This window comes from Microcaecilia unicolor, chromosome 11 (genome assembly GCF_901765095.1).
Source record: "Microcaecilia unicolor chromosome 11, aMicUni1.1, whole genome shotgun sequence".
NCBI classification, from domain to species: domain Eukaryota; kingdom Metazoa; phylum Chordata; class Amphibia; order Gymnophiona; family Siphonopidae; genus Microcaecilia; species Microcaecilia unicolor.
The window spans coordinates 183,414,073-183,430,826 of NC_044041.1; the positions used below are offsets into that span (position 1 = coordinate 183,414,073).

The 16,754-nt window shown below is 44.5% G+C and overlaps 1 protein-coding gene and 1 pseudogene across 1 annotated transcript in view; one reads left to right on the forward strand and one right to left on the reverse strand.

Annotated features, from left to right (window-relative positions):
* Positions 1–464: 464 nt before the first annotated feature.
* The window catches only part of STX12 (syntaxin 12), a 43,300-nt gene continuing 27,010 nt past the window's right edge, over positions 465–16,754 (reverse strand). Inside the window, exons 5-9 of the mRNA XM_030218558.1 lie at positions 12,270–12,313; positions 10,446–10,548; positions 7,097–7,169; positions 5,548–5,630; positions 465–2,335 (exon numbers count right to left, since the gene is read on the reverse strand). Of these exons, the coding sequence (XP_030074418.1) occupies positions 2,240–2,335; positions 5,548–5,630; positions 7,097–7,169; positions 10,446–10,548; positions 12,270–12,313 (399 nt within the window). The 3' untranslated portion in view covers positions 465–2,239. The remainder of the gene's footprint in view (positions 2,336–5,547; positions 5,631–7,096; positions 7,170–10,445; positions 10,549–12,269; positions 12,314–16,754) is intronic.
* LOC115481261 lies at positions 12,735–12,842 on the forward strand (annotated as a pseudogene).

A 16,754-nucleotide genomic window follows, 5' to 3' on the forward strand; every position in this document is an offset into this window, starting at 1 on the left:
CAAGTCTTTGCCATCTCAAAAGCACAAAACAAAACAGCAGAAGTGACTTGGAACAATGAAAACACGATATGCCAGTGTTCAACAACTTTATTTAGTAACATGTGGGACTTGACATAAGTCGTGTTTCGGCCACAATGGCCTCCATCAGGAGTCTTCAAAATGATGTTCACTATTGAGCTACTGGTAGCTATCAGTATGGCATTCTTAAATATGCACAAGTCTGTCTTGCCAGTATCCCACAATTTATGGGTCTCAAGGCTATTCTAGTAAAGCTTCAGAGTCTCCCTTGGGCTAAACCAAGCGAGACTCTGTGAAGCTTTACTAGAATAGCCTTAAGACCCATAAACTATGGGATATTGGTGAGACAGACTTGTGCATATTTAAGAATGCCATACTGATAGCTACCAGTAGCTCAATAGCGAACATCCCGACTCCTGACGCAGGCCATTCTGGCCGAATCACTACTCGTTTCAAGTCCTGGATGTTATCAAATAAAGTTGTTGAACACTGGTCTTTCATTGTTCCAAGTCACCTTTGCTGTGTTTTGTGTGTGTTTGGATTACTGCCCATCACATATGCAGTTAAAAGCAAATGCATCTTTCTACAACATCTGTACTTTTACCAATAAGGCTGAAGATGCATTCCCAGGGCATAGATAAGTTCAGGGAGAGAACTGTACATGCATGAATTTTCCAAAAACAAATGAAGACAACCCAGCTTTCTGTAGGTAACTTTAATTTGATTTGCTTACCCATATAGTTCTGCTTTGAATATCATGGCAAATTTTGTAAGCAAAATCTATGGTTAAGGTTTGCCACAGCACAGAGTTTATTTACTCCATGTGTATCAAGCTGGTACATACTGCACCTTACTCAGAGCCCAGTGATGAGAAACAGGAAATGTCAAACTCTCACCTCAAGATTGTTTCTTCCAATAATAATTAATTTCTTTCCAGTTGTACAGCTGCTCTCAAGATTACAAGCAGCCAAAATGAAGTCCTCCAGCTTCCTTTAAATGGGTTCCGCTACACATTGTAAGTGAGCCTGTTAATATAAAGTACTGGTGCTTCCAAACCAGCCACTTTTAAATCATTCTTGGATTTCCAGATGACATCTATTATGCAGTCTGTGGCAGAGGTTCTCAAACCTGTCCTGGGGGGGGGGGAACACCAGCCAGTCAGATTTTCAAAATATTGTTAATGAAAATGCATGAGAAAGATTTACATATAATGGCGGTGATAAGCATGCAAATCTGTTTTATGCATATTCATTAGGGATATCCTGAAAACCCAACTGGCTGGTTTGTCCCCCAAGACAGGTTTGAGAACCACTGGTCTACAGAACCTTCGGGCATTTTTGATACCAGAATAGCACCAGAAAATTGCAAAATCTGTGCATCCTAAAAGTAAGAACTCAAAAAGCAAAGAAAGCGAACGCCACAGGGTAAATGACACTTTCTTTGTTAAATTTCTTTTGTTAACGTTTGAGTCATGCAACCACTATAAATGTATGCTTGGAGATACACATCCCTAACACATTCAAATTTTCGCATGAAAGTTCCCACAGAACACAAAAAAAATATTTTAAAACTACTTCCATTTCACATTTATCATCTGTAAAACAAGTCCGGCTTCGACGTGTTCAAAAGGTTCAAGGTCCGATTTAAGATCATTTTAATATATGAATATACTTGCTGGTTCATGTTACAGACAAAAATTAACGATGGTGCTATTTGCTATTAAGAAGCTTCCATTAATAGTATGACCAGGAGTTTCACCTCATCAAAAACCTCAAAATCTGCAATGGATACAACTTCAAAAGTACAGGCTGACCTCAGTTCCACAGACACTGTCAGACAGGTAGCTGTCACACAGCAGAGGATGACGTCTTGATTGCAGGGGCTCTGTTGACAGGCAGCAGTCACGCAGTACAGAATTACACCCCAGCAACTGGCAGTCATACAGCACAATGCAGGAAGCAGAAAAGCTTACCAAGTTAGTTATAAGTTAATAGTTCTTAATTACATAAAGCAGTACAATTTGTACATAAACTGATAAATATGATCTCCATAGTCAACTAAAGTTTAGTAACTACATTTTTCTTCTATTAAGTTTCTAGGTATATTGTCAGAAGTTCCAAAGCCTGAGCTCCAAAGAAGATTGGCTCATTCTCAAGGAAGCAGGTGGAGCATCCCTCCTTGGAAAACAGATGTGCAGACCCTTGGCTTCTCCGAACGCTCTTCACTTTGACGCTGACAACCAGATGATTAATCCCAAGATGACAGCAACCACAACAAGAACGAGGATCAAGATGCAGATCTTCTTCCGTGACTTTTTCTATGAATGAAGAGATGACAACATGAACTGAGGAAGGAAACCGACTTCATTTGGATTCCAATGGCCTAAAAGCTCAACCAAGCACAACCATGACTGCATGTGCCCTGCCTGTGCACAAGGATGTGACCAGGAGCATATGGTTTGAAAGACACAGGAAGGTGAACCTGAAGCCAATTATCAGTTTACAATTTAAGGAGTGGCCTAGTGGTTAGGGTGGTGGACTTTGGTCCTGGGAACTGAGTTCGATTCCCACTTCAGGCACAGGCAGCTCCTTGCGACTCTGGGCAAGTCACTTAACCCTCCATTGCCCCATGTAAGCCGCATTGAGCCTGCCATGAGTGGGAAAGCGCAGGGTACAAATGTAACAAAAATAAAATAGATACTATTGGAGATTCTACATGGAATGTTGCTACTATTGGAGATTCTACATGGAATATTGCTATTCCACTAGCAACATTCCATGCAACATTCCATGTAGAAGGCTGCGCAGGCTTCTGTTTCTGTGAGTCTGATGTCCTGCACGTCAGACTCACAGAAGCAGAAGCCTGCGCGGCCACATTGGTGATCTGCAAGGGCCGACTTCTACATGGAAGAATAGCAACATTCCATGTAGAATCTCAAATAGTAGCAACAGTGGAGGAGTGGCCTAGTGGTTAAGGTGGTGGACTTTGGTCCTGGGGAACTGAGAAACTGAGTTCGATTCCCACTTCAGGCACAGGCAGCTCCTTGTGACTCTGGGCAAGTCACTTAACCCTCCATTGCCCCGTGTAAGCCGCATTGAGCCTGCCATGAGTGGGAAAGCGCAGGGTACAAATGTAACAAAAATAAAATAGATACTATTGGAGATTCTACATGGAATGTTGCTACTATTGGAGATTCTACATGGAATGTTGCTATTCCACTAGCAACATTCCATGTAGAAGGCTGCGCAGGCTTCTGTTTCTGTGAGTCTGATGTCCTGCAGTCCTAGGACGTCAGACTCACAGAAGCAGAAGCCTGCACAGCCACATTGGTGATCTGCAAGGACCGACTTCTACATGGAATGTTGCTAGCAACATTCCATGTAGGAATCTCAAATAGTAGCAACAGTGGAGGAGTGACCTAGTGGTTAGGGTGATGGACTTTGGTCCTGAGGAACTGAGTTCAATTCCCACTTCAGGCACAGGCAGCTCCTTGTGACTCTGGGCAAGTCACTTAACCCTCCATTCCCCATGTAAGCCGCATTGAGCCTGCCATGAGTGGGAAAGCACGGGGTACAAATATAACAAAACAAAACAAAAAAAAAACCATACAAGCCATGTGCACATTTGTGTTACATTTTTTCAGCTCCCATCCTAGATGTCATATTCAGGAGAACATGTGCTGGCTGAAACAATTTTTTGCTCTCCCTATATTCCATCTTGGGCATTAAGCTGTGCTTAAATATTCATTTCACTCTAAGTAGATGCCAATAGTTTGATGACAATGCTTTAATGCCACCACCACAACAAAATTAAAAGTGTAATTTTTTTTTTTAATTATTATAAACCGCATGCTATCATGCACTGCACCTTATATGAGATTCCCACTTAGGTCAGCACCCATCTCTTCCCATATCTAATCACAAAGCTTTCTACCAATTTAAATAGGTACCAGTGTGAATATGGATGTTCAGGCTTGGAGTGTGAATGACACGACCACCCCAACAGGTCTCTAGGAAGTTGTAGCTCTAGTTACATAATTGAAATTTTTAAGTCATCAATGACCATCATATCACATGTCTTATGGGATGTGTTCTGCCCTGAGTTAATGACAGATACTATCCCAATATTATTCAAGAGTTAGGTCACCGAGTCAGAGTTACCTGACAACTCAAGAAATAACACATTCTATGTTTGACCGAGCACATATATTTTATTTAAATGGTAATTGTTCTGAGCTAGGACTCACAGGAGCTGCTATGTGAATGCCAATTCTGGCCCCCAAAATAAAATTTGGTTTTTAACAAGTTTAATCCTTTATAGTTGCTACAGAATGTGGTAGTTGCTCTTGAGTCAGTCTCAGCCTTTTCAAGATTTGTTGCGGAATAAATTTGGACATCTTTCAGGTTTAATATTTGTTATTTGTATCTTTTTCATGAAATAAAAAATGAAGGTACAATCTGCACAATCTTTAATATAGATAGAAATGTCTTATAACGTCTTTTGCTGTAATACAACCATGTACTTCAAACCCTCTATAAACCAAATGTATATTTTCTATCTTCTATTTCCAATATCTACGATGCATTGTAAGCCACATTGAGCCTGCAAAGAGGTGGGATAATGTGGGATACAAATGCAATAGATAAATAAAGGTACATTAAATTAAGGGTATTAAGAAGATTGCATTTCTGATCATCTTTTGGCAGGCATGATGACAAACTGTTCCCAAGAAGAACACCATTTTCTCATCTGCCTAGAATGGGTAGATATGAGTGGTATCATGGAAGTGGTTAGTCTATAGTTGGTGATCGGGATATATCCTTAAGCAGTGTGGCCAGGAATAATTGGGAAGACTGGATGGGCCCGGTTGTCTTTTTTTTTTTTTTTTGTCCTAATTCACTGTAGTCTACTGTTACTAATATGAACTACTGCATTAACATAGGCTAAAGCTGTTATTAGTAACTGGGTCCCATTGCATAAAACAGTCCTGTGGTAAAATCATGCACTTTAACAGTGTCAGTGCACATATAAACACATGTTATAGTAACTCTAGGTCTCTGTATTTATAAATACATACATAAAATAAAATATAAGCTACATTATTTTCAAGAAACTGAGCAGAGCTGGAAATTTAGAGGAGAATATCAAGGTACAGCAGTGGATCATAACTACTGTAAGCGTCCTTTAACACCCCACCAAAGCAAGGGTTCTCAACTTTGTCTTCAGGACACACCCAGTCAGTCAGGTTTTCAGGATATCCACAATGAACATGCATGAGATTAGCATACAGCAGAGGTAGTGCATGTAAACTTATTTATCTCATGCATATTCACTGGGGATATCCTGAAAATCTGACTTGTTGGGTGTGCTCTGAGGACAGAATTGGGAACCCTTGCCCCAAAGGATGATCATACAATCCAGTATAACACAGCAGACATTTAAATCATCTGGTAATAGCATGATATGCTTGGAAAGGCACCCACATCTGGATGGCATTATCCCAGGAGGCATGGAGCCCTCTACTCATACCTGATAGTAGGCTGCACGCTGGAGCTGATCACTGGCATGTTCTACGTGAACTTCGGCACTCTCTACGTTCGCTTCTATGCTGTCTAAAAAGTAGAGCACATGACAAGTCATATTCTTCCTTGACTAAGTACACAGCTCAATCTAACCCTCCTGTCACTACACTGAAATCTTCTGCCCAGTGTGCAGTGGCAGCCAAAAAAGCAAACAGGATGCTGGGAATTATTAGGAGAGGGATGCATATAAGCCCAAAATTATTATAATGCCTCTGTATTGCTCCATGGTGTGACCTCATCCTGAGTTTGTGTGCAATTCTGGTTGCCGTATCTCAAAAAAGATATAGCAGAGTTAGGAACAGTTCGAAGAAGAGCAACCAAAATGATAGAGGGAATGGAACTGCTCCCAAATGAGGAAAGGCTAAAGAGGTTAGGGCTCTTCAGCTTGGAAAAGAGACAGCTAAAGGGGGGATATGATCGAGGTCTACAAAATCCTGAGTGGTGTGGAATGGATCTTGGAGGTGAATAGATTTTTTTACTCATTCAAAAAGTACAAAGACTAGGGGACACTCAATGAAATTACATGGAAATACTTTTAAAACAAATAGGAAGAAATAAGCTCTGGAACTCGTTGCCGGAGGATGTGGTATTGGCAGTTGGCGTATACAAAAGGTTTGGACAAGTTCCTGGAAGAAAGATCCATTGTTATTGAGATGGACATGGGGAAGCCCCTGCTTGCCTTGGGATTGGTAGCATGGAATGGTGCTACTAATTGGGTTTCTTCCAGGTACTTTTGACCTGGATTGGCCACTGCTAGAAGTAGGATACTGGGCTAGATGGACCATTGATCTGACCCATTATGGTTATTATGTTCTTAGCAACAGAGGTTCATTCAGTAATACACACAACTCCGACTTCTCTATTTTTTACGGTCCAACTCAGACTCCTACTGATATTAAGGCTTTCAATATTTTTTTTCTGCTGGATCTAAAGTACTGGTGAAACAAAACTTTAGATCAGGACAAATATATATATGCCCAGTAAGTATATATATAAAACTTAATTTATCATTTTGAAGCTGGAGTCAGTACATTTTTTTTACCAACTCTGACTCCACCCAAAATTGCTTTAGACTCAACTCCACATTGTCTGTACTTATGACACCAACAATTAGAATGATTACAAAACTTTGGTAAAATCTTGTAGTAATACATGCTATTAACCTGAGTTTCCTCTTATCCACCGTTAATTCAGTTATTACAGTGCAGGGGAAAGACCTCATTGGCCTCACCACCTAATAATAGGCATATGATTAGCCTCCCATTTACTACCACCATCATTGGTCTAAAAAGCCCGTTTTTATAATTTTATCTATATCTTAAGAGTATTCATTTTTAATATTCAATATACAATACTAAATGTCCAAATTATTATAGTAGCTCACACTAATCACCATGGAATGCTTATAAACTTGTATGTTTTTTTAATAACAAACCACTCTCAATGAACTTATCTTTCAAGGTTTCATTGGCTCTCAGAGCCTTACATACTCTTACCAATCATCTCTCCTTGATCATGGATCATCACGGCTAAATCTTTAAATATCTGATTGACATCCAGAATGTCTGCCTAGAGAAAGGAAAGCATACATTGTTTTATGAAAGATACTAGTGAAGTACCCATCAAAAATGATTGGTGGTCAAATGTTTCCCTAATGTTTCTCATGCTACTTAGGCATGGCAGAAAGTATTTTTTTCCCCTAAAGAATAGGGTATTGGCTAGGAGGGGTACTTTTTTCATAAGGTTCCCTTGCTGATGCCAGATTACTTATCAGGATGTGAAATGTTTATTTGATCCAACTCAACTAGAAAAATTTCTGGCTGATAAACATCCTCCTGATGATGAAATAAGGAGTAGGGTTAAGGGTTTAATTTTTCTTTCAATATGTACCGCATATACTTCAACTACAGTTTAAGAAATTTTGCCCCCCCCCCCCCCCCCCCTAAACATTTTTTTTTTAATTCAGGGTTGTCTTATCTATGAGGGCCCTCACCTAGGCCAGTACCTCTCTCTCCTCCCCACCCTTCTTCTTCCAGGGTCCAAAACTATTCCTTCTTTCCCTCGCCTCCTTCTGGCGGCTTGCGGGTTCAGTCTGTCAATCCCCACACCACCCTCCCTGTGTACCTGCAAAAGTAGCTTCCACAGAGGTGCGGTACTGCAGCAATCCTCCTAGGCTGCCTGCTTCCTGCCCCAGAGCACACTCTCTGATTTGTCCCACCAAACAGGAAGTTGAGTCAGAGGGGGTGGTACAAGGCAGAGAATGCTCCGAGGCAGGAAGCAGGCAGCCTAGGAGGATCGTTGTACTGCCATGGCTCCATGGAAACTACTTTTGTAGATACACAGGGAGTGCAGTGGGGATTGCCAGGCTGAACCTGCGGACATGCAGAAAGGGAATAGTTTTGAACCCCATAGTTGGAAAGAAGGGAAGGAGAGAGGTGCTTTCTCAGGTGGGGGCTAGAAGGGAGCCTCAACCTGTGCACGGGTCACAGGATTTCATACCATTTTTAGGTCTAAAACTGCTCTCGACCCATAGTCTAGTATATACAGTATTTGAATTTCCTTTCCCATCTTTTCTCTCTGAGACATGGACTGGTTTTTTTAATATCTTGGTTTTCAATAACTTGCTTTAATTGTAAAAAATATATTTAAATGCTAATTAAAAAAAAAGTCACCCAACAAACACTGGATCCAATTAGTTCATAAGGGCTATGATCTCATAGCTGACATCACACACAAACAGCGTACACCAATCAGATGTGTCACTATACATCATGCAGCCTGAAACACAATAGAATGGCTCTTCCAGGAAGTTCTAGGCATCTGCAAACTAGAATCTTAAAATTAACACTTTTAATTGACGGCTAGCGCCAATTGCTAATGGCCTTTTTGATCCTTAAACTGCCACCATACAATGAGCAACCACAGCCACAATTTGTCTCAGACACACACATTCAAATGGCTTCCTCAGTTTAAACACTGGCAGTGGCCTACCAGGAAAGAAGACACCATTTGGGAAACAAAACTTCACTGCATTTTAATATTATTTTTGGCCTACCTGCTTGCTCCTGCAGCACCATTGATTACCCAAAGATTCTTCCCTATTTTTTAAATCCTCCATGTCCATTTGATCACTTCAGCAACAATCCTCGGGCAGAAAACAGACCACAATTCTATCCGGAACCCAGTACAAGTGCCTACAGAGTCTGCCCAGTAAGTACTGCCACAGTGCCCACAGTACCTGCAGCCTAGAGGGTGACTGAAATTGGGTTTTTCATTTTTGGCAGAATGTCGCGCTCTTCCCCTTCCACACACGACCACCCATAGGCCCAGGGAGGGCCTACCACAGAAGCTCTGGTGGTCTAGTGGCCAGTCATTCCTGCCCATGCCAGCTCTGCATTCAAAATGGCTGCCACAGGAGGTTTCTACAGCCATTTTGAACGCTGTCGGCATGGGCAGGAGCGACCGGGGATCGCTCCTGCCCTGACTAGGCCACTAAGACCACCAGGGCATCTAAGGTAGGCGGAACTGATGGGAGAAGAGGGACAGTGAGGCACCTCTCTGTCAGGTGGTGGGAGGGCAGTGCTTTTGGTTCGGGGAGGGAGGTTACTTTCAGCCAGCATTTTTGGCAAAAACCAAAAAACATTCCCAAATCTGGATTTCAGGCTGGTTTCAGTGCCGAGGCTGAAACTAAAACTTGGTTGCCTCTACTGCAGTCTTTGCAGATTCTGGAAAAGGAAATCAAACTTGCATCTCCCTAACACTAGGTTTTACAGCTGCTTAGAGCTGCCTTAGGATTTAGGACTATTTAGGTTTAAATAGCTGTTTGATATACAAGTATTTCCCCTGTCGTCAGTTTTGATATAAACTTGAAGGAGAAGCCCTTAAACCATTTACACAAAAGCAGACCTGAGTAAAGCCACTGCTTATTCCTGGGGTTAAATAGCATGGAATCTTGCTATTTTTTGGGACTCTTGTGACCTGGACTAACCTCTGATGGCAACAGGATACTGGTCTCGATGGACCCTCGGTCTGACCCAGTATGGCAAATACAATGTTCTTATAGTCTTACAATAGATGGCAGCACAACACATCTATTTCTCAGGCATCCTCTCCTTATCCATAAAAGGCTTATCCTGAGATTAAAAATCTAAGTGCTAAGGAGGAGAGCAGCACATCGCCCTCGCTGTTCCTCCATCGTTGTGTCCTGGCTGATGGAGAGTGCTATGTATGTATGTATGCTAGAACAATAAGGTTTCATTTGCAACTACCAAGGGATTTCTCCCTTATTTTATATCACTTCTCCACTTACTTCAGTCCAATTACTGCAGTTGTGGTCCTCAGGTGGCTGCCAGAACCCTGAAATTCCTGACTCTAAATCTAATCACAAGGTACTATCACTGTGCAAGAACTGATCTCCTGTCCTCCAGGGGCTGAGAAGGCTGCTTCCACAGATTATCTTAGCCAGGAATTGAACCCAGATCTCTCTGCACAGCAGTGTGTAGCACTACCAATGAGTAACCAGCACTGTCCTATGTTTCTCATTTCTAATGTGTATAAAGAAGTGAGGCTGCCCTGCCTGATGTGGTAGTGCTAAAGGTGTCTGCACTTGGTGATCCGTTCTCCGACAGGACCCAGCTGGGTTCAAGAGCTAGACGATTAGAAACCAGAACATATTTCCCCAATAAAGTAACACTAGATAGTGCTGAGCTAATCCCTTACAATGAATCTCTTCCCCCTCAGTCTTTATATCCTTAACATGTGAACAATATGATCTCACACAATAGAGAGAAAGCAGGGCAACAACTGGAAAATTGCAGAATTTTGATATGCTGTATCAGGCCTCACCTCCAGCTGCTGGATTGCAGATTCCCTCTCCTTTATGAGTTCTAGATCCTGCTCCGTTATAACATCTTCCTCGTGTGACTGCATTTGATTCCATTCCTCATTGCTGAAAAGAATTAGACACACTGTTTTACTCTATTCCTCACAAAGCTCAAATGTAAGAAAATCCAACTTACATTATTTAACATGGGCCAAAATTTCACAACCACTAAAGAGGTACAGGGGGAATCACAGAACAATGGAGTAGGAAGGGATCTCAGGAGCAGCAACCTTGTGGTCAGAGCAGCAGACTGAGAACCGAAGAAACCAGGGTTCAATTTCCAGTCATGCCACTTCTGATCTCTGGCAAGTCTCTTCACCCTCTACTGCCTCAGGTACAAACTTAACATTATGAACGGGGAAATACCTGCGGTACCTGCATGCAACATACCTTAAGCTACCAACAAAAAGAGGCATGAGCTAAACCAGGGGTTCTCAACCCAGTCCTCAGGATACACTTAGTCAGGTTTTCAGGACACCCACAATGAATATGCATGGGAGAGATCTGCATAGAATGGGGGTAGTGCATGCAAATTTCTCTCATGCACATTCATTGTGGGTATCCTGAAAACCTGACTGACTAGGTGTGTCCTGAGGATTGGGTTGAGAACCCCTGAGTTAAACAAATCTCATGTAGGCTGCTCCCTCTCCCCTAGTAACATAGTAGATGACGGCAGAAAAAGACCTGTACGGTCCATCCAGTCTGCCCAACAAGACAACTCATATGTGCTACTTTTTGTGTATACCCTACTTTGATTTGTACCTGTGCTCTTCAGGGCACAGACTGTATAAGTCTGCCCAACACTATCCCCGCCTCCCAACCACCAGCCCCGCCTCCCAACCACCGGCTCTGGGGCAGACCGTATAAGTCTGCCCAGCACTATCCCTGCCTCCCAACCACCGGCTCTGGCACAGACTGTATAAGTCTGCCCAGCACTATCCCTGCCTCCCAACCACCAGCCCTGCCTCCCACCACCGGCTCTGGCACAGACCATATAAGTCTGCCCAGCACTATCCCTGCCTCCCACCACCGGCTCTGGCACAGACCGTATAAGTCTGCCCAGCACTATCCCTGCCTCCCAACCACCAGTCCCGCCTCCCACCACAGGCTCTGGCACAGACCGTATAAGTTTGCCCAACACTATCCCCGCCTCCCAACCACCAGTCCCGCCTCCCACCACCGGCTCTGGCACAGACCGTATAAGTCTGCCCAACACTATCCCCGCCTCCCAACCTCGACTAAGCCCCTGAGGATCCATTCCTTCTGCACAGGATTCCTTTATGCTTATCCCACGCATGTTTGAATTCCGTTACCATTTTCATTTCCACCACCTCCCGTGGGAGGGCATTCCAAGCATCCACTACTCTACTAGCATTGTACCAGTTCAGATAAAAGCCTCCAACACCTTGCTAGGTCATTTATGCTGCTGCTCAGCTGCCCCTGCAGCTATGTCTGCTAGCCTTTGCTTCTCGTACTGAATGCAATGATGTCTACCTATGCCGGGATTAAAATGTGCAATAAAAGGTGAATAATTTGGAAGGGGATGTCTTTCTATAGTCACTCACTGTTCCCTTTATTTACCCTATGTGCCCTCAATTATAGGCCGCATCATTACTGAAGAACTCAAAAGCAAATGAACTAACCTACTCTGAATAGCAATATTCTTGTGAAGGCAGAAGCAAATTGTATTTATGAATCTGTACACCAAACAGCACTGAGGCTACATACTTTTCATAATCAGAGTAGTATGAATTAAATGCTGGTCTAAGTAACCCACAGCTCTTTACCTGTCAAAGGAAACCAGCTGCTCATCCTTGTGCCTTTCCTCACCCTGGAAGATAGAAAGGTTTGTCTTTAATTGCTGAATTTTGCTTGCTATAACTTGTAATTTATGAATGTAAGTTGGGAGGAAGCACAATGCTTTCTCCCCAAGATAATTAAAAAAAAATGGTTGGATCAGACTCAGCTGAAATCAGCAATAACATCCTTACTGAGAGGTTTTTAATACACAATATCCTAATCAGACAAGTTTAAACTGTACCAAAAAAAAAAAAGCAGCATCACATACACAAAGATGTGGTGGGAAGGGAGACAAATGGCAAAAATCATGAGGTAAGCGCAGCTTGTCCTCCTGCAGAGCTAACCACACTTCCAAGTGAGTACGAGATGTGATAAATTTATTAATTCCCAGAGTGTTCCAGTGAGAGGCAGAATAGGTAGGTTCAAGTCAGAGCTTAGATGTCAGGCGAAGAATCCCTTCTCTGCCTTTTGGCCAAGATCAAGTGTAGTATCTGTTCTTACCAGTAGATGGCGAGGGAATAAACAGAAAATCTGTCAGAGATCTGAAGGTATGACTCAGACAGTAAGGAATTGGCAGGGCCGTGCCGATGCGGTAAGCGAGGTAAGCGCCGCAGGGGGGCGCCCACCTCTGGAGGGCGCCGCCGCGGTGCTTACCCTCGCCCCGCCGAGGCCTTTAAATCTTTTGGTCGCCCCGGGTGTCACCAGAAAGGGGGGTGCCGCCGCTCCCGCTGCTCTTCATCCTGGCACCCCCCCCCCCCGCACCAGCCCTTTAAATTTATTTGCCGACGCGATAGTGAGCGCAGCACCTCGTGTGGAAGTAAAGGAAGCGGATCCGATCATCTCATTGGGCCTTCCCTCACTGTCCCGCCCTCCTCTGACGCAACTTCCTATTTCCTCTAGGGCGGGACAGTGAAGGAAGGCCCAATGAGATGATCGGATTCGCTTCTTTTACTTCCACACGAGGTGCTGCGCTCGCTATCGCGTCGGCAAACAATTTCTTTTTAAGACGGGTGGCAGGGAGAAGACGAGGCAGGGTGAGGGTGGGGGACAGATGGGGTGACCGTGAAGGTGGGGGAGGACTCGGATAGCAGAAGGGACTGGGTGGGAGGCAGATGGGGTGAGGGGGACTCGGATGGGCAGAAGGAACTGGGTGGGAGACAGATGGGGTGAGGGTGGGGGGCACTTGGATAGCAGAAGGGACTGGGTGGGAGCCAGATGGGTGAGGGGGACTCGGATGGGCAGAAGGGACTGGATGGGAGCCAGATGGGGTGAGGGTGGGGGGCACTTGGATAGCAGAAGGGACTGGGAGGGAGTCAGATGGGGTGAGGGGGACTCAGATGGGCAGAAGGGACTGGGTGGGAGACAGATGGGAGAAGGGGCATGGAGCTGGAACTGGGGTCTGAAAAGTGAGCAGGAGGGAGAATGGGGTCATGCCTGGGGCAGGGGTGGATGGGAGAATCAATGGATCTGGAACTAGGGGCAGCCGCAGGTGGGAACTGGGAGCCGAAAAGAGGGGGCAGTGAGAGAGGGGGGATAGATCCTGGATGGAATGGGGAGTGAGAGGGAGGGCAGACCCTGAATGGATGGGAGGGGGAAAGAGAGAGGGCAAATGGTGAATCGAAGGAGCAGAGAGAAAGGGCAGACAGTGGATAGAAGGGAGTGAAAGAGCAGACAGTGGATGGAAGGGGGCAGAGATAGAGGGCAAATGCTAGAGGGAAAGGAGAGAGAGAGGGCAGATGGTGGATGGAAGGGGGAGAGAGAGATGGCAGACTGGGGCAGATGGTGGATGGAAGGAGCAGAAATAGAGGGCAGATGTGGATGGAAGGAACATTAGAGAGGGCAGACACTGGAGAGCAGAGAGAGAGCGAAGACAGATGCTGGATGGAAGGAAGACGGTGAAAAGAAGATAAGGAAAGCAGAAACCAAAGACAACAAACTGTAAATATATATTTTTATTATTTTGCTTTAGGATATAGTATTTTAGCTGTGTTAATAAATGTTTATAAATAGAACATGTAAATAAGGTAATCTTTTTATTGGACTAATTTTAATACATTTTGACTTAACTTTCAGAGAACAAAACCCCCTTCCTCAGATCAGGATAGGATACTGTAACAGCACTATACTGTATTGACCTGAGGAAGGAGATTTTGGCCTCTGGAAGCTAAATGTATTAGTCCAATAAAATGGTATTATTTTATTTTCTGTATATGTTTTATTTCTATTTGTTAATTTGTAAAGTGGTGATTGGTATTTGTTAGTTTTTTCAAATTTACATCTGCTGTCTTTATATTTTGCACAGTACTAGGGGACATTTTCTGTTTCTGTGGTGTTGCATTGTATGCAGAGTCTGGCATCGGGGGTTCAGTTTAATTTTTGTCTAAATAGAAAGTTTATGATTACTTATCCTATAGTGGATTAGGGTGTATCTGTGTTTGAAAAAGACATGGCTTTCAGTTGGCATTGACTGTGCAGGATCTACGATCTGTACTATTCTGTCTGGTTTCGTTTTACAATAGGTGAATTGATGTTCTAGTGCTCACTGTAGTGTTTAAGATGCTTTCCTTTTCCTTGTGTGACTCGTAGAAACGACTGCTTATGGTATGGTAAAATTGCTCTATAGGTCGTGAGTGTTTTGTATTCTCGGTATGCCTAGTACTGGATTTGGGGGGGGGGGGGGTGTTAAACAATGACCGGCCCCGGGTGTCAACTACCCTAGCTACGCCACTGCTGCCGACGTCTCCCTTCCCTTGCACTCGTTGGTTCCCTCAGTGTCCCGCCTTCTTCTGACGTCAGAAGAAGGCGGACACTGAGGGAACCAAGAGCGCAAAGGGAAGGGAGACGTCGGCAGCGCTCCGCTTTCACTGACGCTGCTGCGACCGGAAGTAAAAGATTTAAAGGCCCCAGGGTGCGGAGGGAAGGGCAGAGAGGCATGGATGGGAGGGCAGGGCCCAGGGAGAGGACAAATTGCTGGAAGGGAAGGGGAGGGGAGAGAGGATTGCTGGCTATGGATGGAGGAGGGAAGGGCAGAGAGGGACAAGGATGGACATGGGGGCCCAGGGAGAGGACAAATTGCTGGAAATGGAGGGGAGGGGATAGAGGAGGCAAGGATTGCTGGCTATGGATGGAGGAGGGAAGGGCAGAGAGGGACAAGGATGGACATGGGGGCCCAGGGAGAGGACAAATTGCTGGAAGGGAAGGGGAGGGGAGAGAGGATTGCTGGCTATGGATGGAGGAGGGAAGGGCAGAGAGGGACAAGGATGGACATGGGGGCCCAGGGAGAGGACAAATTGCTGGAAATGGAGGGGAGGGGATAGAGGAGGCAAGGATTGCTGGCTATGGATGGAGGAGGGAAGGGCAGAGAGGGACAAGGATGGACATGGGGGCCCAGGGAGAGGACAAATTGCTGGAAATGGAGGGGAGGGGAGAGAGGAGGCTTGCTGGCTATGGATGGAGGAGGGAAGGGCAGAGAGGGACAAGGATGGACATGGGGGCCCAGGGAGAGGACAAATTGCTGGAAATGGAGGGGAGGGGAGAGAGGAGGCTTGCTGGCTATGGATGGAGGAGGGAAGGGCAGAGAGGGGACAAGAATGGACATGGATGGGAGGGCAGGACCCAGGGAGAGAGGAGAAATTGCTGGAAATGGATATAGAGCAAGAAATGAAGAAGAAAGGAGAAAAGTAAAGAAATAAATGGAAAGGAAGCCCTGAAAATGGAGTTAAGAGGACATATAGCAGCAGAATCAGATACTGGACCAGCATGATTGAAAAAAGAAAGTCACCAGACAACAAAGGTAGAAAAAAATTATTTTATTTTCATTTTAGCATTTGGAATATGTCCACTTTGAGAATTTACATCTGCTATCTTATTTTGCAATGTATAGCAATTTGTTTCTAAGAATATTGCTGACAATTCCTTTCAGTGTGGCAAGTGGTGAGCGATCATTTTCATGGGGGGGGCGTGATCATTTTCACGGGGGGGGGGGGGGGGCGCCAACTGATAGTCTGCAGGGGGGCGCCAGAGACCCTAGGCACGGCCCTGGGAATTGGAACAGGAATTCAGATAAACAGGAAAACAAAACAAGCATCATGATTTTGTATTTAATTCTGCTGCTAACAGGGAGTCGCATGGTCCAAACATGTGAATCTGTAAAGCACTGCTTAGTGTAAGACAACAACTTGAATACTTTTTGTGACTGACGCCTGTAGGTCAGAGTTGCTCTGGGTGTGTGTGTGTGTGTGTGTGTGAGAGACAGTGTGTGTGTGTGTGTGAGAGAGTGTGTGTGAGAGAGAGAGAATGTGCAGTATGCTCTCATATAATCTCTCTTTCAATGTTCTCCTTCTCTTTTGGCTCTGCGTCTTCTCCCCCCACCTTCCCTCCAGTTCTTGATTACTAGCTCTGTCTCCACTTCACCTGACAGGGTCTGGGAATCCTGTCAGTCTTGTTGATTCAACTACCAGTGGCTCTACTTC